This window comes from Electrona antarctica (genome assembly GCF_951216825.1).
Source record: "Electrona antarctica genome assembly, chromosome: 5".
In the NCBI taxonomy this organism is placed as follows: domain Eukaryota; kingdom Metazoa; phylum Chordata; class Actinopteri; order Myctophiformes; family Myctophidae; genus Electrona; species Electrona antarctica.
Window position 1 is genome coordinate 37686882 of NC_136810.1, and position 25313 is coordinate 37712194.

A 25313-nucleotide genomic window follows, 5' to 3' on the forward strand; every position below is an offset into this window, starting at 1 on the left:
GGGAATTCAGAGACAAAACTATGGGCAGAGCTGTTAAAACCGGTAATGTTCCCATTCTGTTTGTGTATTTTCCACAACTATGTGTCTCTCCACAAAGAATAATACATTTAAAAAGCCTCTGTTGTTTTTCCATTAGCTCTGAGGCTGCAGGGAAAAGCCAGGACATCTCTATTCCTAAATCTCTGTTCAGAAAGAGTAGAGGAGAGAGGAGGAGAGCTGGGTTTGAGGAGGGAGGGTGCAGTGTGTTCCTTCCTTACCTGATAACCTTCCATCCTCTGTCTCTCTATAATCCCACCTGTCAGGCGGCGTTTCCTGGAAGTCTGACTCCTGATTGGACGGCCGGGAAGGGAACACAAAAGGAATAGTGTCAAGTCTCTGGAAGGTCACTGTTGAATAAACAAGCACATTAATCTAATGGACGTGTCCACTCGCAGATCAACAGGCTCATGGTGGACGACACAGGGGACATTTATTAGAAGGGTGGTCATTTATCTAAAACAAGTGACGCAAATACGAAAGCAAATGTGCATAAAACAAGCACAGACATTTGCATTGCATCGACAAATAAGTTAGGGCTCAACCAGAGGCGTATCTACAATAAGGCGAGGGCAGGCGTCCGCCTGTCCAAATCCATTTCTGGCCTGGCCAAAATCCATGAGAAATGAGAAAAAAGAGGACAAAAACAAGACCTGAGAACTATTAAAATTGACAGCTGATTGGCCGTCGCAGTAGAGCGTGACACTAGATCACCCATTTGGAATGTAAATGCATGCCTTTCAGCCTTTGTATCCCACTCGTCTGGCAGGTATATCTCTTTGAAAACCTTTAGTGCTACGATTGTGTGCGGGCCGTGGGGAGACGAACATTTACATATCTTGCCTGGCCAAAACTTAATTCCTGGATACGCCACTGGGCTCAACATATGAAATAAACAAGGTCAAGGTCTAATGCCATCACAGACGCACATATACAATATTTCCCCATGCTGCAGGTGCTGTAGGTGCTCACTTTACCCGTTTGTATTTGTCAAATGAGGTTCATTTTATTTTACTCGTATAAATCTTTATGACATATTACAGGCCTATTGAGTAAAGTTAACTGCCACAAAAACAAACAAACACTTGGTGTGTTGAAGGGACTTTAGTGTATTACTAGTATATAACTAGCCTATACTGAGCTTTGATATATAAAACTTCGGTCTCAGATGTATGATATTGGTTGAAGGCCCTAGCCTGGCTCCAGCCCTGAATCACTAGCCACGCCCATTAAAAAATCACACCCGTGTGAAGTGAGGGGCGCTCTTATCATCGTACATCAATATGACGTAACATGTCGATTTGCTCAGACACATATGACGTAAATTATCCATTCATTGTCAATGGGAATTTCATCTTTGTTTAGGACAAAGATGAAATTTGTGTAGGACAAAAGTAGACGATTTGCTCAGACACATGTGACGTAAATTCTCCATTCATTGTCAATGGGAATTTAATGTTTGTGTAAGACGAAAATCTACACTAATAGCTGAATATAGGAGGGGCTAGCGCCACTCAAACAATATGTTCTGGTGAAAGTGAAACCAAATGAAAATTCATGGCTGAGTGTCAGGCTATCAAGGCCCACTTAGGTGGTTGAAACGTAATTGAAGGCAAAGTTAAGTGTAGGCGAACAGCTGATTCTTCTCTTAGGAGAATGTTCATGTTCACTGCTCTGTCGCTTCCTTTCTATTCAGAACAAGCCCTTCATTTGCCTAATAACAGCGGTCAGGAATCTGTTCTTTCTGTGTGTGTGTGTGTGTGTGTGTGTGTGTGTGTGTGTGTGTGTGTGTGTGTGTGTGTGTGTGTGTGTGTGTGTGTGTGTGTGTGTGTGTGTGTGAGAGAGAGAGAGAGAGAGAGAGAGAGAGAGAGAGAGAGAGAGCACGCCTGTGTGTACTTAATGGTTGAGGGTGTGTGGTTGGATCTGTGGGTATTGTGTGTGTGTGTGTGTGTGTGTGTGTGTGTGTGTGTGTGTGTGTGTGTGTGTGTGTGTGTGTGTGTGTGTGTGTGTGTGTGTGTGTGTGTGTGTGTGTGTGTGTGTGTGTATGTTTATGTTTCTGGCGTGGCATTGTGAAATCCATGATCTCGACCGCGGTTGAAACATGATGATGATGATGATGATGATGATGTTTCTGGGTATGGTTGCATGTTGCATACGTGTGTTTCTGAGTGTGTAGCCTTTCATCTATCTGACAGACCTGTTATTATGATTGTGAGATGCTATTGGTACGTCCAGTTTTCAATGGCGTTCGTTTGTGTCATAATGAGTGTTCAGATATGACAATAGCTTCCGCATGTATAGATAAAGGGCTCCTGAAAACATCCGCCTCTGAGGGAGAGGTCAGAGATAAACCATGATAACAGCACGTGCACACGCGCGCGCGCACACACACACACACACACACACACACACACACACATACACACACACACACACACTTAAGCACAGCAGATCAAAGCTACCGTATACATCTGTTCTCCTGGGCGGCGATCGAGTGGCGACGATGATACTGATAATAAGGTCAGGAGAATTAAACACTGTGTGGAATGATTATGCTGGACTGGTGCAACATGAACGGATACCAACAGTGCTTTTAGCCGCCCTCTGTTGAGTCATGCTCGCAGCGCCAGCGTCTTGTTTCTGGTTTATTTTTGTCCTGCAAAATGCTATCATTACTAATGCCATTAGCTTATGATGTTCAATCTCTTAAAAGAGTCTGCACAGTAAACTCCTCGGTGTTCATTTAACTCTTGTGCAAATGTAACCATGGGGTCCACTTGGTTACACGCTCTGATCGAGTTACTCATGGATTACACATGGGGGATTTCACAGTGTGGTAGAACCGTGGTCATTAATTGGTGCTCCGACTGTAGGGATCAGAAGGCACTGGGGTTTATTGGAGAGAGAGGTCAAGCGGATAAGAAAGTAGAAAGTTATAGGGTCACTGCACATGCCCAGACCATCCATCTTTGCCCCCCAGTAGGCCAATCAATCTTCTCCCTCTAACTCTGCAAGAGGGGGTGTCACAGTTCAACAAGGACATTATTCATGTTACACATAATACCTTTGCCTTTCCCAAGGTAAACATTGTGAAACCTGTGTTCTGTTAGCACAGAAAGCCATACTGTAGTTAATATGTAGACCAAGAGGTCTCCTTTCCGTTTTCCAAACGTCTCACTTCACATTAAATGCTAGCCCAAATCACTGTACATTCCCCATGTTGCCATTAACATCCCCAAACAGGCCCCTCCCTCCCGCCACATTTCCCTGCACTGCCCGCTACTGATCAGCATTATTGATTGGCCCGAGGGCAGCTCTCATGGCTCTGCTCACATGATCTCATCGTTATTCTTGAATGGGGAAGAAAGAACACATGTTGTTGTCCACTATAAGCCAATGTGTTACAAAAAGACAGACAAATATACCATGGAAACGCACACACGCACGCACGGGCACACACGCACGCACGCAGTCGCACACGCACGCACGCACACACGCACACATACACACAAACACACACACACACACACACGGGTCATGTTGAACAGGAGCTAGGGACACACTATCACTGACACCCTATACACAGTCACTGATGAGATCGATGACCGCAAAGGTGTTTGAAGCCAAGATGTTTCTCACTCTAAATACCTGATCAGTGAGAGTACCTGTCCTAGCCACAGTCTGTAGGGAAACAGTTCAATTAGATCTCACAATTGAAGATAGCCCATGTACATAGAGCCTGTACACTCATAGTCTGACCCAATACAGCATGTACAGAGGACATTTGATTTGGGTTGTACATCCCTCTTGTGGTCACTTAGTATAATACATAGAAAGTCAGTACTGTCCTACCCAGATGTTTTATTTCCTGGAAGAGTACTGTCCAGGCAGCTCTAATTCGCAAGAGAGACCTATATAATATAGGCAAAAACTGGTGAAAGTTCAGCAAAAACTGTCGGAACATTGGGTGAAAACAGCACACCTACAAACTCACAGTGCATCATGTTGCAGATTATTACCTTGGGGTGTCTGATTATTATGGAAGGCCTGGGAATGTGAGGGAACTTGCTCCTCAGCTCAGGACTATACTCCAACTCCAGCTCATCATCGTCTGAGCTTTGGGAGAGACTATGGCGTGATTCGTCCTCTGTCTCTGTGTCCCGCCGGTGGCTATTTAAGTTGGAACCGTTCTGATTTCTGGACCTGCCGGGGGAGACGAAGCTGACAGCTCTCTGGTGTGGCTTGTTGTGGTGCTCCGTCGTCGGGCTCTTGGGCTTGGGCTGGGTGACAACCGGGCCAGGAACCGGATGGTCAGTCCCACTGCACCGGGAGCTGCTTGGTTCTTCTGAGGAAGATGCCGGGTCTGATGATGTGGCAACGTCGGATGGATTTCCAAAACAGTGCTGCAGAGCTGAGCACGGTAACCCGTGCATACTGGCACAATCGATGAGGGCTCACCAAGACAGAGTAAATGTGATGCAAACTATATTATTGACGTCATTCAGTAGTATTGGATGAGGAACAATTCCAGGAGGTGAGATAAAAGCCATTCGGTCGCTCCAGGATAGGTCCTTACACATCATTAAGAAATTGTAGTGTAGGCCCATTTATTATGGGCATCGTGAGAAACACTATTCAGTACTATTATGAAGGCGTCTGCACTTCACGAGGCCAAAAACAAAACACTGTGTCATACACTCAGTGAGGGCAGGCTATAATTTCTATAATCTCAACAAAGTTCCGTTATACAGTCCAGACTCCAATGTATAGATGGTGTTCCTCTACCAAAGGTCCAGTAGGCTGCTTACAGGTGTGGCTTCACAGAGACACGACCTGTACGTAGTCCACACTGTGTTGACGGGTCAAACGGTCAGTAGGTCATCCTGTCCTCACACCTCTCTCTCTCTCTCTGTCGGTGCGCTGCGCTCCAGCCAAATTGGTTCTCTGTACTGTAGCTTCTAGATGCCTCATTCTCTGTAGTGGCACAAACAAGTAGGTGAGGATGACTCTTCTCTTCAGCCCTTCATACTCTTTCTGCCCTGACAACCAGAGTGTGTGAGTGGGCTTCGTTTTCTGCCTGTGTGTGTGTGTGTCACTAGATACACCAGAAGCATGCGTGTGTGTGTGTGTGTGTGTGTGTGTGTGTGTGTGTGTGTGTGTTGTTTAGGGGCATTATATGTGGGTGTCTGGTTACATGAATAGGTAGTCCCTCCCTGTATAGGTTCAACACAGGGGCTGCAGCACTCTCTGATCCAACAGGACTCCGGTTGCCATCTCATTCAGGGTCAGCTACTGTTACGCACGGCCCCAACTGCTATTAATTAATGAACTAACTCATCACATCTGATCACAGAGCGCCTTTTTTCCCCCTTGGAATATAAAGTTTAGCGGGGCTATGCTATGACAGGTAACTGACTATGGAGGTCCATGAGAGATAGAATTACAGGTAAACTAAACACGGTACATGATATAGGCCTCAAGTGGGAGAGGGAAAGGGGATAGATAGAAAAGGAGATAGGGAGAGAGTCACAGAGAGGACGACAGACAGGTGGAAAAGTGAGGAAAGCGAGAGGAAGGCTGAGCTAGAGCTAAACAGGACACAAGGAGAGAGTTTGTGTGTGTGTGTGGGTGGGTGTGTGCGCATATGTGTGTGTGTGTGTGTGTGTGTGTGCGTGCGTGCGTGCGTGCGTGCGTTCGTGTGCACGCAGGGTAGGTGAGACAGGAGAACGGCGATAAAACCTACTTAAATATTCATACAGCCACATAAAGCCAGTGTTTATCTGCCATTCATCGAACCTATTCTGACAGTGACCATGCATTTTTCATGAGGTGTCATTACAATACCTAGTATACAAACTGTGAAGACAAATATCCTTCGGAACAATAAAAAGATAATTATTATAACAGGTCTGACCATGTGTTAAATATTGGGGTAGTTGGGGGAGTTGATAGAATTTATGGTGGTTGCACAGTCCGCTGTTTAGGACTCTCCTGCACTGCCCGCTGCTGATCAGCATTATTGTTTGGCCCGAGGGCAGCTCTCAGACCCAAAACTAAAGAATATGTCCACATTTCCATGCTGTATTGATGTTGGTACCATAAGTGAGATAACAGGCAAACGTTGATCAAAATAACAATTCTTCTACATTCTCTAATTCAGTGGTTACCAACCTTTTTCATGTCAAGGACCCCCAAATTGACACTAATTAGGCCACGGACCCCCATTTGAAGAGATATGCCAGGGACCCCCATAAGAGAAGATTTTTACGGCTCTAGCAGTGATACTCAACCCGTTTAATTTCAAGGACCCCGGTTTGACATGCATTAGTCTACGAGCCCCCATTTAATGGCATTTCTATCTCTGAGACCCCAATTTATATTGTAAAATCAATGTTAATTTAACTCTGAGAGTGTACAAAACTATCATTTAGCTGGGGACCCCCTGGAACTCCATAAAGGACCCCTGGGGGTCCCCGGACCCCAGTTTGGGAACCACTGCTCTAATTGTGTAGACTTCTTGTAAATGAAAGTTAATGCAGATGTTTAACAATAATTTAACTCTTGAGAGCATATAGTTTCATTTTATGCTCTCAAGAGTTAAAGATCTATAAGGGTCCATTTGGTTACCAACTCTCCATCATTTAGCTGGGGACCACCTGGAACCCTTTAAAAGACCACTGGTTGAAAAGCACTGGTTTAGGATGATACAACGGCAGAACCCATTCATAAACCACTCGATCAAAGCAAAATGACCCGATAAGACATAATGTAAACCAACTCCCATTTATTTTGCTCCTCTCTAATATGATAAGGTGTTATGCAAAGCAGGTCTGCCGTGGTTAAAAATGTCCTAATTTGTATATTTCTCGGTCTTGCTCCCACTCTCTCCTCTCCCGCGGGCACCCTGTTGTTTAAGCAGCCTTGCAGTGGGGTGAGGGTCTGATACACCTCGACACATTGAACAATAGTGTGATGATGAAAAATGCATGAGCTCATTTGTTTGGTCATGTAAACTGGGCTAGTATTCTGCACTCACCAGGGGGGCATGGGTTTCAACTTTAAAAATGGTGTGTGTTCCATTTTAATATATCACATAAATAAAAAAATCATCATTAATTGCTATTTAGAAATGATAGAGAAAGATCTTGCAAGTATGCTAGTAACTTAGTAAGGCTACACATTCCCTGTGGGCCTGATCATTTCAGAATTTTAAAATTTTACTGGTATCATTTAAGGCTAAAAAAAGCTTTATTTCTTTTATTTTTCTTTTAATCCATGACCGTGTACAGTATAGTTCAGAGGGCAGAATCTGGTCATCTGCCAGGCCCTTTCAGATCAAGGAGATTTCACAATCAGGGCTCCCAGACTCTGTCCAGGCTGTCAAGGGAGTCAAAATGATATATATTTTTTGAAAAGCTCATTTATATATTTTGACAGTATAGCTGGACAGTTTTGTGACATGGTTATCCTTTTGAATAGCTAATTTGGATGACCTTTTTTATATATTTTATTTTTTTATACAGTTGAACTTTTGTATGATTACTTTTCATTTCGTATTTTTTGTCACAATAAATGTCTGTTGGCAGGCGTCTACCCCAAAGGTGTTGGTCTGGCCTACCTGACTTGAACCTCCTTGACTTGAACTGTATGAATTGAATTACCTTTTTTTTCCTTCCACAGGCAGACTTTGGGTTCCCTCTGGCGGCCAAGAGTAGAGCTTGCAACTGCCAGAAAGACAGCTTCAAACAAAGGGAGTAAACACTAGGTTACTTTTTGATAGATTCTAATTTAAATATTCTGTTATTTATACAGATGCTATTAAAGTCTGATTAACCTGCTATCCTTACCGCCGGCAACCGGTAGCTACTTGTTTTCTAGAGCTGTTGACCCAGGGCTCCGGTTCATGACGCTTGTTGCTCCTCCAGGGCCAGGCTCCAACCTAACCCTGCAGTGCACTGTAAAATTATTATTCTTCAGTTTCTGACTGTTCATAAGATAACGTTTTTTTTTTTAGAATGTTTTCTGACGTCACGGCCGCGTGCGTCAGAGAGCCTGTCGAGCACCTCGGGCAGCACCATAGAGTATAAAGAAGGAAGGGGCTTGGGGCAGCACACGCACACATTCTGGCGGCCCATAGCCCGGAGGGACTGTCGCGCTTTGATTGGCTAATTCGTTTTCAGTCAACCACGACTTATGATTTGTACTGTATCGTGTTAATTTGTGTATATCAATTAATTTGCACAATCAGTTGCCTATAGGCTATATATCTATATCCACTGATTGATTGATTGATTGATTGATTGATTGATTGATTGATTGATTGATTGATTGATTGATTGATTGATTGATTGATTGATTGATTGATAGATAGATAGATAGATAGATAGATAGATAGATAGATAGATAGATAGATAGATAGATAGATAGATAGATAGATAGATAGATAGATAGATAGATAGATAGATAGATAGATAGATAGATAGATTGATTGATTGAACATTTTATTAACTGCATAATGGGTACAGTTCAAGGAAAGTACACAGAATCTGCTAAGAATATTGTTAGTGTCTTGTCTGAGCACAAACATATATGAAAAAGGCTTAGAGGATAAAATCAGAAAAAGCATTAGGGTCCTCCATTTTCAATTCATCAAAACATTTAAAGACATAGGCTACATATATAGCCTGGCCCTGCCCTGCCCTACACTACTATGCAAACAAAAGAAGAAATCATCATATACACACGGTTATAAAAAAGGAGAACGTGTACAGTAGGCTACAGAAATAAAGAGGGGGTGGGGAGACTTTTACATTTGACCAAATCTCTGCTATTTACTAACCTCGCGTCACTGACAACAGAATGGCCAATCAAATCACAGTGCGCGCGACAGCCCTTCCAGGTCATGGGATTTACCCAGCCAGAGCCATTGAAGGAGAGTTACGACATCTCCGTTCACTTCATGGGGCCAGTCCAAGCAGGCGGCTCTTGTGACAAAGGACTGGACCGGAAGTCTACGGATTGCATTGGAGTCTATGGGCTCGCGCCCGAGCAAAGTGACATACGAGCGCACACGAACCACGTGACCGGGCTGTTTTCTGCACCCTCATTGGCACAACTCTCCTTGGCTTCAATGGCTCTGTGTAGACCTGCCAACCATGGATGGAGGGATGTAGAGCACAGTGCACAGTGAGGCGCACAGTATCATTCAGCCAGTATCCTACTATCATCATCATCATAGCTGACTCGCAGGTGAAAGGGACAGAAGTCGATCAGCTGAGGAAGGGGACGACGAACGAACGCACGCATGATCGTTCACATCCCGGCGTAACTGTCATCATTCCCCTACCGCGGGATCGATTTGGGTTTTATTCCCTCGATGAGCTGCAATAATGTCTTCGGCTTGGTTTCTTTATAATTGCGCTCTCATTCTCCTCTGCACACTCCTCCTCCAACAGACTGACGGCGACAACAACACCGACGGAACGAAAGAAGGACAGCAGCGTCAGTGTATTGAGGTGAGACTGAGAGTCTGAGAGAAGCTATATATGTGTGTGTGTGTGTGTGTGTGTGTGTGTGTGTGTGTGTGTGTGAGTGAGTGTGTGTGATGATGATCAGTGAGTTTCCTACGATTTATGTGTAGGCCTATTTTATCGATTCTGACATTGAAAACGTCAGAATCTACGAGAGTCTAAATCTTAGAGTGATGTTATCATTATCAACATTGAACATATTGCTATTTGATTAAAAAGGCTGCATGCATGCGTAAACCTGCGTTGTAATATAATTATAAGGCTGGGAATTAAGAGAAGCGGCACCGATTCGATTGGCTGGACGCTGCACGCATGTGACTGACAACATGTTAATCCAGACACAGAGACCAATCAGCCCATTTAATAACGATTGATGATGACATACTTACGGGAGAGACAGAGACCCCTTTCGGGACCCTCGGATACCTTTCTGTATTTTGGACGGTAAAACACAGAAAAGGTAACCGATGGTCCCGAAAGGGGCTTAGGACAGGAGAGACCCCCCAACCCCTGTTCATTTTAATGCACAAATACAAATACATCGGAGACTCGATCGGACTCAACCCTCTACCCTCTAACCCTCTACCCCCACAAACAAACCTACCCCCACAATCACAGTCAGTCAAGTCAGCAGCACTAGCAGTATGGTCATAATAATACCAATAATACCCCCGTCAGTATGATTAGGCTACTGTATAGAGATCATGGCACAGGTAGCCTACTATGCTGCTGCTTTGATTGATTTATTGAAATATTTATTAACAGTACATTTCAAGCACAAACTCAATAAAGACTGTTAACTGTGAGTGGACGACCCAATTAAGCATTACACTTGTTTACAAGAGGGTCCACCTTGTTCAATTCATCAAAACATTTAGAGACGTACAAATAGACACTTCTATATAGTCAAAGAACAGAACAGGAATTCATCATAAGGGAGGTAAAAAGGGAAAAGAAACATATACAGTGAGGGGAAAAAGGGGTGGGCCAGATTTTACGGAGGCCAGTTTCGAATTGCAGCCGTCCATAGCTAGCCTGGCTAATAAGCCAGACTAATATCACACAACACTGTCGCGGTACGGCTGATTCGGTCTGGTTTATTAACCAGGCTAGTCCATAGGTGCCCTTTGAGAGCGGTTTTGAAGGAGTCAAGGGATTTGCATGTCTTAATGACATGCGAATCCCTTGACTACCCTTGACTATCCCTTGCTACTACTACACAGTCAAGATACTACATAAAGTGAGACTTGACTGTATTATGATTGATAATAACTGATACGTGAGGTGAGGGTGTGAGTGACTGAGTGAATGTGCAAGTGATTCTATGAGTGGGAAATTCTAAGGCAGTCTGGTCTATGTTGGGACTCACTCCACCGCTCATGTTAATTATCGTGTTATCAGTTTCCTGCATGTACTGGTCTTTCCTCTCAGCTCAACACTTCGCTTTCCGAACAACTAAACACACAGCAGCAGGTTCCAAGATAAATTGGACCTCCCTTCTTGTAAGCTATCGGCCAATCATTGTTTTGTTTTTACATGGACATCCAGATCACTGTAGCTCTCTCTCTTTCTGTCTGGCCTGCCGGGTCATTAATCATTATGCTATGCACCTTCCGCTCTTGAACTAGGATCATATGACAATGTTCTTTTTTGTTTTGTTCATAAAAGGAGTGGGTATAGTCCCCTTTACATCCCCTCTGTTGTCTATTCAGATATAGACAGCATGTAACCTGATAGGTGTGTACACAGTAAACTATGGAGTGTTCATTTGACCCCGAAGATTTGATGAGAGTTTTTACAGTCAAATGAACACTCAGGTTTTCTATGTGGGAGACACTGGACAAAGTATCTGGCAGGACTTTTTCCTATAAAGGAGAAGAAGGAAAAACGGCGGCAGTGAAGGACACCTAGGGCATTTGCATTTACCTCCCCTTGTGGTCTCCTGACAGATGATTTTTCAGGCCAGTTTTGAAAGACAACATCCTTTAAGTTTACAGTAATGGATGGTGTCAGACAGTTATGGCATTCCACATTGAGGGAAAGCACCTAAACCAGGCCACAATAAATGAGTCATAAATTAGGCCACAATATTTCCCTTACAGACACAGAGGGTGAGAAACTAGCATCTAGAGGTCGTGGCAGCTGTACAAGCCAAGCCTCCCTTCCTGATCTGGGATCAGTGCTAGCTCTCTCATGCACTCTCTTTCACATGCATACTGTACCCACATAAATGGGCTGAAACAGTTACGATAGCTCCACATTACTAACATACAAGAGTCAAAGTGTTCGTCTATTTACTAACCCATTTAGACCTGAGGCTGCATAGGTGCTCCTTGACATGAAGCAGTTTGAGAACCACGGACATAGAAACATATACTGTAGGTTTTTCAGAAAAGACATTTGTAGAATCTAGTGTCGACAGAATCATCCGAGCCCTGCGGTTTCCACCTTTGTAACCAGGCCACTGCACTTGGCCCATCGCCGTGGAGATGGAATGTTTGTGTACCCAGCAGGGTTGGTGAGTGTTTGTGTCTGGAGAGATAACGCAGCAGCACCATGCATAACGGAGGGGAGGGGGCATGTTTTGCAAGTCTGGTCTGTCAACTTACTGATGAAGCTGAATACAGCACTGGCCACTTTATTCGATAGCGCTTTAATTAGCAAAACAATGGCATCTCAGTCAGAGCAGGGGCTAATGTTGGGTGGAGGCCTGTTGTGGTCGAATATTCTGACCTGCCTCTGGCCCTCCGCCTGCTGTGTAGCTGGTTTGTAGACTGTGCCCCTGCCCGCAGACACAATGTCTTATGCAGATGTTTTTGTGTGTTCGTCTGTGTGTTCGTCTGTGTGTGTGTGTGTGTGTGTGTGTGTGTGTGTGTTTTGCAGACAGACTACTACTATGAATACACAGAGTGTGACAGCACAGGCTCTCGGTGGAGGGTGGCCATCCCACAGCAGCCAGGAGCCTGCCTTCGACTGCCAGAGCCAGTACGCGGCACGGAGTGCAGTAAGTCAGATCTTGTGTGTGTACATATGTGTACGCATGCACGCGCGCACACACACACACACACACACACGCACACACACGCGCACACGCGCACATGTGGCCTTTACATGTGTGTGTCAGTCTCTTATCAGTGGTCTGGAAATTCTTTACACCACAAGCTGATTGGCCCTGTTTTGGACCTCCTCCAGTCAGCCACAGTGTGAAGCCACAGGCCAATAACCCCAGTGAAAAAACACTGTCACATAAACCACTCTCTACTGGCTAACTTCGTCACTTCCATTTTTGGCACACGTGTTTCTTCCCCCTCGTATAATTATGTATGTCATGCGTCTCCTCTGGCTATATACAGTTCTGGCTCATTATCAAGAGATGCACAGGTGACTCTGCACCAAGCTTATGTTAACACTTACAGCGCTAGCATTTATTGACAAATTATGATATAATTCACACCAGCATTTCTCCCAGTTCAGCTCTTATTTTGAAAAGCCAACATTTCCAGACTTTCGGTGTTGATCTTATACTAGAGATGATGGGGACCCCCGGAGGTCCTTGAGGGGGTTCCAAGGGGTCCCAAAGCGTTAAACATTATACCTTAAAAGAAGATAATTAGTTACTCGATTGATCAAGTTCAATTTGGTGGTACTGGTTTAGTGTGTGTGTATGTGTGTCACACACCAGTAACATTTGTTTCAAATGTTATATGGGTTTACTTTTATTTTGAAAAAAGATTCATGTCGAGGACCCCCAAATTAATGTGTTTCCCAGACACCACTTTCAGAACCAGTGGTTTACGGTAGACGTTTATTTATGTTGGATACTATGTTGGAAATATTTGAATTTCTTCAAGCAAAATATGTGTGGCTAAGTAATGAGCCTGTCACAGACATGCGCAGAGCAAGTTCAGTCAGGAAAGTCAGTGCAGTTGCTGCCGGACGTTAATTGGGCCAGCATCACGGCTCAGCATCACATTCTCATTCACATGATTCACTTCATCCAATCACACACTCATTTCATCTTCATATCGGCTATTTAAACTGGAAGTTAGCACTGCTCAATCTGCTTGCTTGTTTGCTGTTGCACACTGATTCTGCTGCGCTGCTGTCTGCCTAAACGTTTGCTGCTCATCCTCCTCCACCCCAGCTACCATCTGTCGTTTTGGATCTGCTGTTTAGGTACGGGGGATTCGGAGTCCCTATGGTTGGGACTGATGCGCTTGATCTGAGTACCTAAAAAGCAGATCCAATTCATCGCCAAACCATAAATATATTGCTCATTTTATATTCAATTCCAGTTGTCCTGACTGAATGTAGTTATTCATGTTGCTCATCGTCTCTCCTTTTCCATTTCCTTCTCTCTGATTGAGAAATTCTGAAGTTGCCAGGCCAGAGTTCCACAAGGAAAAGAAAAGAAAATAAAAAAGCCTGTATTTCCTCATATTATAATCTCTGCCTATTGTTTTGTCACGCTTAGCCTTGTGTCCTTTACACAGACAGCATATGCATGTCTCACTCTTTTTACTCTCAGATGCCATTTAAAATACAATGTGGTGTACTGTTACCTCCCCCCCCCCTTTTTTTTTTTTGCAAAACAAAAGACTGAGAGTGTGTTGTTCCCTTTGTATTATCTATACTGTATATTCAGATAGGCCAGCGGTTTTCAACCCTTTTCATATTAAGGCCCATTATTTATTCTGCATTTGAGCCACGGACCACCATTTGATGACATTTAGCCTCTCAGACGGCCAAAACGTAGAATATTTTGTTGTCGTTGGATAAGATTTTGTCCACAATTCCACTGGTGATCCCCGGACCACTGATTAAGAACCTCTGAGATAGACGGCAGCCGGTAGGAAACCTGAGAGCTGTGTGTTAATTTGACTGACTGAATGAATGTAGACATCAGTGGTTCTCAACTGATGTACCGAGGCACACAATGTGGCTTGAAGTCACATTTGCTTCATTAAAATGTAATTTTGAATTACATTTTCACAGTCGTAACAGCATTTTTAAATTTGCCATTTAAATATGGCAATTCCTAACCCAATCTTAACTTTAAACCCGGTGTCTCTATTTTGGGCATGTCAATATAGGCGAACACATTTTTGCGTGGAGAAAAAAATGACATTTTTGAAAGATCATAACGCATGGCGAGATCGCCATCTTCTTAAATGTTGCATCTCTTATTGTCTGACGTTCAAAAAGTACAAAGTCATGTACGTGAACTTTGTGTGACTCAACAATGGAAGTGCGTAGAGCTGCCATTTGACCAGGTGAGGTATGAGGAAAGAAATCTGAAATGAAAATATGCACACACACACACACAAACACACACACACACACGCACACGCGCACACGCGCACACACGCACACACACACACACACACACACACACACACACACACACACACACACACACACACACACACACACACACACACACACACACACACAACCTTGTACTGCTGTACTAGTGAGGACTTGTAATTGATTTCCATTCGGAAATTCACCACTAAATTCACCACTAAACATTTCCCCATTCTTCACATCGGTTTAATTAGTTCTAATCGAAAACGGTCTATTTAAAAGTGACCAGACAAATGTGTCACTTATGTTCTCATAAAGTACAAGTTTGTACACACATGCACGCACGCACGCACGCACGCACGCACGCACGCACGCACGCACGCACGCACGCACACACACACACACACACACACACACACACACACACACACACACACACAGTCGTAACAGGATGTGAGGCTTACGGATCTGGGTCTCTATGGCAGCACTAAATAAAACAGTTTTCTATGGCTGTCATTCCCCTTCAGTCTGATTTTAATGACATGCAAGGTTTCCAGGCGACAGCGACGATATCCTCTCCTCAGTGGTGTAAAGTAACTAAGTATATTTATTAGGTACTGTACTTTTGAGGTATTTTTACTTTACTGGAGTTGTTCCAATTTTCAGTACACGACACATTGTGAGCTTGTAGAGCTGCTATTTATTTTCAAAAGATGTTTATACATTTTGAAATGAGACATTCTGCACAACGACTACTTTTACTTTTGGTACTTTAAGTACATTTTGATGCCAATACTTTTGTACTTTTCCTCAAGTTTTGAATTCCGGACTTTTACTTGTAACAAAGTACTTCTATATTACAGTGTTGATCCTTTTACTTACAAGTATTTGTACGTGACATTTTAGTATAGATGGTTGACCCCCAGTTTTTATCGGTCCTCATGGACCCATACACCCCAGTCAGGGCCCTGAGGTCAGCCGACCAGCTGCTCCTGACTGTGCCCGATACCAATTACAGGTCCAGAGGCGACCATGCTTTTTCAATGGCCGGCTCCAACCTCTAGAACAGTCTGCCCCTATATATATCAAGTCTGCTCACTCCTTAGCGGCTTTTAAATCTATACTTAAAATGAATTTCTTCTCCCTGGCTTTTAATTCTGTTTGACTAAATTAAATTGTGTAATACCTGTCTTGTGACTTTTGCTTTGTTGTTGTTGTTGTTATACTATGCTATTTGTATGTCTTATTCTCTGTATGCTTGCTTTCTGATCTACTGTACACTTGTACAGCCCTTTGGTTGACCTCTGGTCTTTGTAAATGTGCTCTAGAAATAAAGTTTGATTTGATTAGATTTTTCACTGTCTTTTTTTCTCCACTGTCCTCTCCTCCCAGCGTTCTCCTGCGAGGCCGGGGAGTTTCTGGAGATGTCTGCTCAGGAGTGCACCCAGTGCGCCGCAGGGAGCTTCTCGCTGGGGAGCGGCGTCCGCTTCGACCAATGGGATTCCATGCCCGTAGGGTTCAGCAGCCTGGCAACCTCGCTCACCAACGGCCCCCAGGGAGATGACACGCTCACCTGCAACAGGTAAAAGCTGAGGAGCATTGTATGTTTATGTGCAGCGAATGTTATTTGTTAAAGGAATCGGATCCACAAATTAAGCTGAGCTGGTACTTATAGATGGAGTGCCATGATCTTTTTCCACCCTAAAACATGATCATCAGGTATTATTATTATATAAGGAGGAATAATGTTTTCAAAAAAGTGTACAGTATTTGTTAAAAAGCTGTTGGGGGAGGGGTTAGGAGAGGGTATGTTAATGATATGTACTGTATCACTGTTTTTTTGACTGTCAAGGTTTCAGCTTCCAGGAAGAAACTCTAAATACAAAGGGAAGATATAATTGCACATAACCACACCAAGGGGTCTGATGAAGTACCGTCACCTCATAAACACATGAAAAACTGGAAAGATTACAAAGATCACGGCACATCACCGTCATACTTTTTATATGAGTTGATTGTTGATGATGAGCATGCCGTAGTAGATGGTTGACATCGAAATAACTATACTTGTATATAACATATAGCTTGAAGAACTGAATTTAACAGGCCACCACTACTCCATTTTTCGGCATGTGTTCCTCCAATTCCCATGATGCATTTCGTGGGTAAGCATTAGCTTTGTACATCCAAACAGTCTTTAGCCGCAAATAAATCGGCCTGATTTATATTTTACAAAGATAGCTGTTTTGGCTGTACATGTATCTTGTTTTTGTTTATTTTCGTTTTTTCTTTGATTAATGATGTAGCTATGTATACTACATAATTGTATTGTTTCTGTGAATATTTATTTTATAACAAATAACAAAGATAGCTGTTGAACATGAAAAAGGACTACCGGTATATCATCATCATGGACATGTTTGGCCCTATCTTGGTCGTGCCTTACCCTTTATCCCTAAACTTCTTTGCCATATTTGACCTTATCTTGAAAAACATTTTAAAATATTGGTAGTTCAATAGCCGATCTACAACAACACGTTGTGAGCTTGTAGATCTATCGGCTATTCGAACTCTTTTAAAATGTTTTTCAAAATAGTACAAAATGGCAAATAAGTTTAGGCATAAGGGGCGGAACAAGATATAAAGTAGCATAGTGTAACACCAGGATGTAAGGGTCATAGTTTTCTCATTTACAGATTTTACTCCAGCGACATCCCTGTAAAGCAAAACATTCCCATAAATTATTCAAATTATTCAAATTGTACCTGAAAGACAGCAAGTTGTGACTTTGTTTACCAGAACTGTGTGCCAGAATTGTAGCCTACCAAAGCACCTGTAAAAATAAATCATTCTTCCCAACCAATAAACAAATTATGTGTATTACAATACTAAGAATTTACACAGTCCTTCCCTGTCCAACAATTCTGTGTGTGTGTGTGTGTGTGTGTGTGTGTGTGTGTGTGTGTGTGTGTGTGTGTGTGTGTGTGTGTGTGTGTGTGTGTGTGTGTGTGTGTGTGTGTGTGTGTGTGTGTGTGTGTGTGTGTGTGTGTGTGTGTGTGTGTGTGTGTGTGTGTGTGTGTGTGTGTGTCCAGTTCCTCCTGGCAGCCCCAGGGCAGCTATCTGGAGTCCAACAGGGATGAATGCACGGTCTCTCTCATCTACGCCGTCCACCTGAAGAAGCAAGGCTCTGTCAGCTTTGAGTATCAATACCCAGACAACAACCTGCTCTTTGAGTTCTTTGTGAGTTCATCTAACTAATTAAACTGCAGGAGTTATACATAGTTGCCAAACTGGAGAATGGCTTTGCAGTAAATACAGGAAATTATAATTTTCCTTGATGCTATATGTTTTGGTAGATCAACAAGAGTGTGTGTGTGTGTGTGTGTGTGTGTGTGTGTGTGTGTGTGTGTGTGTGTGTGTGTGTGTGTGCGTGCGTGATACAGATTCAGAATGACCAGTGCCAGGAGATGGACCCGTCAGCGGATAAAAAGTGGCTGAAGCTCACGAACCATGGAGAGTGGGCAGCTCACACGGTAAGATGACTAGCTAATGAAAACTCTTGGCAAGGCTTCTGAGGACCTTGCTTCAGAGTCTGGAAAATGTAACACATGCACATGCACTATCATTAGGAAGTCTCTCCCTTTGCCTGTTTGTAAATATAAAGCATGACTAAGACTGTACATATAAAGCATGACTAAGGCTTTATCTACAGACCTTTTTTTTTATTGAATTTAAAATTGTATTTAATTTTTTTGTTCTCTTTTTTGTTAAGTTTTCTTTTCTTTTTTAGTTTTTTTTAGTTTTGTTTTTAATTCTTTTTCTTAAGTTTTTTTTTTTTTTTAGTTTTTCTTATTTTTTTTAACTTTTCATCTTTATTTTTTTTTAAAGTTTTCTACTGTGTGTGTGTGCGTGCATGTTGTTTTTGTGTGTGATACAGCTGCGCCCTCTGGTGGCGGGCGGGTGGTGTTATAGCGTGACACTCACTCACAAAGACAGACAGACAGACAGACAGACAGACAGACAGACAGACAGACAGACAGACAGACAGACAGACAGACAGACAGACAGACAGACAGACAGACAGACAGACAGACAGACAGACAGACAGACAGACAGACAGACAGACAGACAGACATGTTCTGCTGGGTTACATAGTAAATGCTCACTGGCTTTCGCAATAATGAATAACAAAGAGCTGGCAATTAACCAGGTCAGGTATGAGGAAAAAGTCATAATCATTTTATAATCAATCATAACACCACCTCGATATGAAATAACGCCCTAAAGATTTTGAATTGGTTTTGCAACTCTCAAAATCTTTCCCCTCCCAGTCTTGGCAATGAAAGCTAATACTAACTTGGCATGCTAGTCAATTATTATTATTTTTTTTTGCATTTAAACACTAATGCAAAGTACTTTATTTCTTTATATTATTTCTTTATTATTATGACGATGTTACTGCTGCTGGATACCTCATGAAAGTGAGTTTTTGAGAGACAGACAGACAGACAGACAGACAGACAGACAGACAGACAGACAGACAGACAGACAGACAGACAGACAGACAGACAGACAGACAGACAGACAGACAGACAGACAGACAGACAGACAGACAGACAGACATGTTCTGCTGGGTTACATAGTAAATGCTCACTGGCTTTCGCAATAATGAATAACAAAGAGCTGGCAATTAACCAGGTCAGGTATGAGGAAAAAGTCAACCCTGTAAATACTGTACATTGGCAGCTGAAGGGAACAAAAGCTTACAGCAAAGTAAGTCTAATTTATGCATGTGTTTTCCAGGTGAACCTGAAGTCGGGCACTAACATCCTCTACTGGAGGACAGGAGCGGTGTTAACAAAAGCAGTGAAGCCAGTTCTTCTGAAGAACGTTCAGATAGAGGGTCAGTGAGCACTTTCCGCTCTGTTTACCTCCTCTTCACTTTCTCCCGCTTGTCCGTGCCATGAAAGAATGAATTCACTCACATACCTGTACATTAGCTGACCTCACTCACACATTGTAACCACTTATCTCACTTCCACTTGCTCATTTACATCACTGTCTCATGTGTAGCTTATTATAAATATATAAGTATTTTTGAAAATGCTTGAAAATATATGAACATTTATAACATGATGTATGATGTTTATTCACTGAATCATTGTGATTATCTCAAATAATATTGCAATGAGGTAATAATTGTGACAGGTCTATAGTCTCATGCCGTCTTTCCCGTGTAATACAAAATCGGCAGATTATTGTCAAAGGAAGAAACACTCATTTATTTTCCTCACGCTCTCATATATGGTGCTGTGTTTCCCAGGAGTGGCCTACACGTCAGAGTGCTTCCAGTGTAAGCCGGGGACATTCAGCCGCGTCCCGGGCTCTTCCTCCTGTGATCTCTGTCCCAGGGACACCTACTCTGGGCACGGAGCCAGCTCCTGCACACCCTGTAACACCACCACACACTACGCACGTAGGTACACACACGCCTGCACGCATGCACGCATGCACACATGCACACCGCACGCACACACACGCACCGCACGCGCACGCTCATGCACGCACGCACGCACGCACGCACGCACGCACGCACGCGCGCACGCACGCACGCACGCACGCACGCACGCACGCACGCACACACACACACACACACACACACACACTCACACACTCACACACTCACACACACACACACACACACAGTCACACACACACACACACACACACACACACACACACACACACTCACACACACACACACACACACACACACACACACACACACACACACACACACACACACAGGCTGTCCTAGTTTCACAAGGGGTAGATAAACTTGAGTGTTTGTGATCAGTCCTTCCTGTCCCTGAGGCCTCCTTTTCAGTTTCAAGTGGAACTTAGAGCCCAAGAGAGTTGGATTTGACTAATGAACCACTGTCTGCAAACATGCTCATGTTTTTAAAGTTCTCATAATTATTCACTTTTCATGTTTTTCCCAATGTGGTGCTTAATACGTGTATTAAGCAGAGTCGAACGTTTGATTATACAATTAGCGGCCGTCAAACTGTTAACCCCCCCCCCCATATATTTGATTCTATACAAACATACACACACTCATAGTAGCTTGAGTTCTATGTTCTTGTTCTATACAAACATAATTTCAGACACCATCCCAATGTATGAACGAATTAACCATTGTAAAGCGCTTTGAGCACTTGGAAAAGTGCTATAAAAATGCAATTCATTATTATTAATTAAGTAATTCGCTACAAACCTAGCTGACTCGAGGGATAAAAGCAGTCAGTGTGCCTAGTCTTGCGTTGCCAGACATTTAGAGATCTCTGACTACCGATACTGTATGTCTCTGGGGACTATATTTATTATTATAAACCAGCAGCAGCTGTGGAAACCAATCATAATTTTGAATTGGTTTTGCAACTCTCAAAATCTTTCCCCTCCCAGTCTTGGCAATGAAAGCTAATACTAACTTGTGAGTCTAGGCATGCTAGTCAATTATTATTATTATTTTTTGCATTTAAAGTACTTTATTTCTTTATATTATTCATTTATTATTATGACGATGTTACTGCTGCTGCATACCTTATGAAAGTGAGTTTCTTTCTGTCCTTCCTCCCCAGACGAGGGATCAGGTGTTTGTAAGGACAGACCTCCATGTTCCAGGAAGGACTATTTCCAGATCCACACACCCTGTGACAGTGACGGCAAGGTGAAATGGGGGAAAACACTCGCTCTACACAAAAAGATCCTCAGTGTTCCTTTATCCACGTGTAACTCTTGAGAGTGAGAGAGTGTACAAAATGTTACATTCTTTGTCTTTCTGGCCTTTAACATCAGCCGAAGCTAAACTCATACCAACTCTGGTATCTTGGTCCTTAATCGCAATTATTTGATATAATCTTTCACAATTATTTTTGTTGTTGAAAAATGTCCATACATTTTAAAACATTTCTCAAAAGTAGCAGAAATAGCAGATCTACAAGAGAACTATTTCCGCTATTTTGTAAAGAAGTATTATGAAATGTGTCTGTGATTTTTGTAAATTGTAACATTCCGATGTTCAATGCAAAGAACACAGTTATATCGTTAAACCAATCACAGTGCCACCTGCCATTGCCTTTAAGAGATCCATTATCCATTTAACATTATGCCCAGTGATTTACACTATGGCCCATGGCCATGGAAGAGCGACACACGTTGCTGCCTTGAAATATAGCCTATTTATATTTGATACAGAGGCCGGGTTGTTTTGTGTCCAGTAGCTCCAACACAGCCTCACTCAAGCGAATCTAATAACTTCTTTGACTAGACAATTAAACACAATATGCACAAGGAATTGACACTGCTGATTATAGTAACATTCCAATCACAGAGATTTGTGGAGAATTAAGACAGAACGAGACCTCTGAGCTATGAATGTTGTGCAACATGACTCAAGCCGACGCAGCTCCAACTCAGATCTCACCGTCAGAGTCAGGAGCGCATTCTTTTATCAAACAGAATTCGCATTATGGTTGGTTTGAGGAGGCACTTTCCATTGTCCTAAACCTGTGTGCATAAGATAGCAAATATAGGGAAAGCGCATCAACACGCCTACAGACACACCTCCACCCGCAAATATAGGAGTCGGCAAAATGAATAGTGGGTTGTGTGGCCGCAAGTTAACGTTTACGCATAGTGGAAGCTCCTAAATGCGTAATTCACGGAAAATGTTTATTACTTGAGGATAAAGCATGGCATAAGATGGAGCCCTAAATCCTTTTCCCTGTGTGTTGCTGTGTGAACGCAGAGTGGCTCAGATCATCTATAAAGTTTCCCTGCGTGTTGCTGTGTGAACGCAAAGTGTCTCAGGTCATCTATAACGTTTCCCTGTGTGTTGCTGTGTGAACACAGAGTGGCTCAGGTCATCTATAACGTTTCCCTGTGTGTTGCTGTGTGTGAACGCAGACCCAGATTATCTATAAGTGGATCGAGCCTAGGATCTGCCTGGAAGATGTCGCTGGAGCTGAAATGCTACCCCCTCTTGGAGAACGTGAACCTTGCCCACCCTGTAACCCCGGCTTTTATAACAACGACACAGCCACCTGCTCACCGTGCCCGCCTGGGACCTATTCGGACGGCATGAAACGTACAGTGAACTTCTATACTTTCTATCGGCCCATTTAGACCTGAGGACGCATCTGTGTCACCTTATAGCAATTAACCACTTTAACCATTATTTTAAACGTTAGAGCTACGAGCTTGTAGATCTGCCATTTTTGAAAAATCGTGAAAATGCGTGCAAATCTTTGAATATATATTCTTTCACAGTGAACGTTTTGAACTCAAATTAAGTTCTGAGTGAGGGAGGGGTCCCCCTTGAACAAAATATTTTGAGATTGGAGTCGGCCGCCAAATACACAATTTTGGGAGTCCTTCACATGAAAAGTTTTGAGAACCACTGACTTAGAAACATACGTTTTTCAGGATGTAGAAGACATTTAGTAGAATCAGGTCTCAGGTCTAAATGGGTTAGTGGGCTAGTTGAAAGCTAGATTCCAAATAGGTTTTCCCTGTTTTTGTTTTCCTAACTCCTCTTAACCCCTCTTCTCTGTTTAATCTATAATGACTCATGCATAGCATGATGATATACACATTTTCACATTACACATTTTTTATCAGTAACTTTGTAGATTATACCGTATCACCAATGTAAAAATGTGATTGACCTCTTGAACCCCAGCATCCATATTCCAGGGGTAACATTAGCCAAACATAGCAGATCTACAAGCTCAAGACACGTCATGTTTGAGCTTATATATCAGCTATTTTTGGTGTGCACATTTTTGAATATGTTTTTTAAATCAAACATTAAATCATCTTAAATCTTTGCCTCTCGGGATCCCTGGAACAATCTATTTTGAGGTGGGGGTCCGCGGCCAAATACATATACTTTTGGGGGTCCATGACATGTAGAAGTTTTGAGCACAACTGATATAGCAGGATTTAGAACACATTTGTAGAATCGGCCTCAGGTCTTGGGTTAAAGATGGAGTGCCATGATTTTTGTATTTTTTCCAGTTTTTCATGTGTTTATGAGGTGATAGTACTTCATTAGACCCCATGGTGTGGTTGTTATGTGCAATGATGTCTCCCTTTGTATTTCTTCCTGGAGGTTGAAACCTTGACAGTCAAAAGTCAAAAACAGTGATATAGTGACATCACAATATCATCCCCTCCCCTAACCCCTCCCCCTTTATCATACAACAACCACTGGGTGTGCGGCCTCAGTTCAGGTGGATCACCACCCATCACCACCCACCAGGCAAACCAGGCATACTTAATGAACTGGTGGGCGTGCCGTGTCCACATAAAAACGACATTTTAACAAATACTGTACACTTATATAATATAATAATAATACCCGATGATCATGTTTTAGTGTGGAAAAAAATCACGGCACTCCATCTTTAAAGACATTTCAAACTTTTCACCCTGTTTACCCTCCAGCGTGCCAGAGCTGTCCGGCCGGCACAGAGCCCAGTCTGGGTTATGAATATAAATGGTGGAATGTCCTGCCTGCCAACATGAAGACGTCCTGTTTCAACGTGGGGAACTCCAAATGTGACAACATGACTGGTGGGTACTGTCACGCACCTCCATGAACTAGTAGTGTAGCTATTTCTCTCTCTTTGTCTGTCTTTGTCTCTGTCTCTTAAGGTGACAAATAATTATAAAATAAAACCATGTCAAACTGTTGACACATGTTCAGGTTTAACAGCAAAGAGGAATGATCTATTCATATCCAAGGACAGAATAGAACCTATGAGGGCTTGGTTATGTAGCCTGATGGCTAGCAGCACAAAGGACTGACCAAGTCACTCTGTCTTGTGCCGGGGGACGATGAAGCCTGCAGCATACAAACTTTGTTTGGCTAGAATAGGTCAATAAGAACAAAATGACAACGTTCAGCAATGCATGCATAAGACAAGTGTTGTCTTTTCCTGGTTTTAATCACTTAAGCCCTATTTTATACTTTTAATTGTGAATGTCGCATCGAATTGCAATGCTTTGTGAGGTTGAACATCTTTTGAATTGTTTTAATACATTAAAAACTAAAATGCATATTATCGTCACAATATTGACATCGAGGTATTTGGTCAAAACTATTGTGATATTGATTTAGTCAATATCGCCCGTGCAGCCCTAATGTCTATCCAGACCTAGTCTCTCTCTCTCTCTCAAGTCTCGAGACTGTTGAGGGCGATATAATCTGAATTATTTTTAGATCGATCCGATACTGATAGTGTGTTTTGCTGGCTCCCTCAGGTTGGGAGGTGGCTGGAGACCACATCCAGAGTGGAGCAGGGGGCTCGGATAACGACTACCTCATCCTCAACATCCACATCCCTGGCTTCAAGTGAGCATCATTCTCTTCCA

At 42.9% G+C, this 25313-nt stretch overlaps 1 protein-coding gene across 1 annotated transcript in view; it reads left to right on the plus strand.

The window, feature by feature from the left end:
- Nucleotides 1-9151: 9151 nt before the first annotated feature.
- The window catches only part of LOC306923496 (endosome/lysosome-associated apoptosis and autophagy regulator family member 2-like), a 30498-nt gene continuing 14336 nt past the window's right edge, over nucleotides 9152-25313 (plus strand). The window contains exons 1-11 of the mRNA XM_079501623.1: nucleotides 9152-9551; nucleotides 12450-12570; nucleotides 16266-16455; nucleotides 17966-18113; nucleotides 18317-18406; nucleotides 19677-19776; nucleotides 20197-20349; nucleotides 21515-21603; nucleotides 22842-23022; nucleotides 24384-24512; nucleotides 25203-25293. Coding sequence (XP_079357749.1) covers nucleotides 9426-9551; nucleotides 12450-12570; nucleotides 16266-16455; nucleotides 17966-18113; nucleotides 18317-18406; nucleotides 19677-19776; nucleotides 20197-20349; nucleotides 21515-21603; nucleotides 22842-23022; nucleotides 24384-24512; nucleotides 25203-25293 — 1418 coding nt within the window. The 5' untranslated portion in view covers nucleotides 9152-9425. The remainder of the gene's footprint in view (nucleotides 9552-12449; nucleotides 12571-16265; nucleotides 16456-17965; nucleotides 18114-18316; nucleotides 18407-19676; nucleotides 19777-20196; nucleotides 20350-21514; nucleotides 21604-22841; nucleotides 23023-24383; nucleotides 24513-25202; nucleotides 25294-25313) is intronic.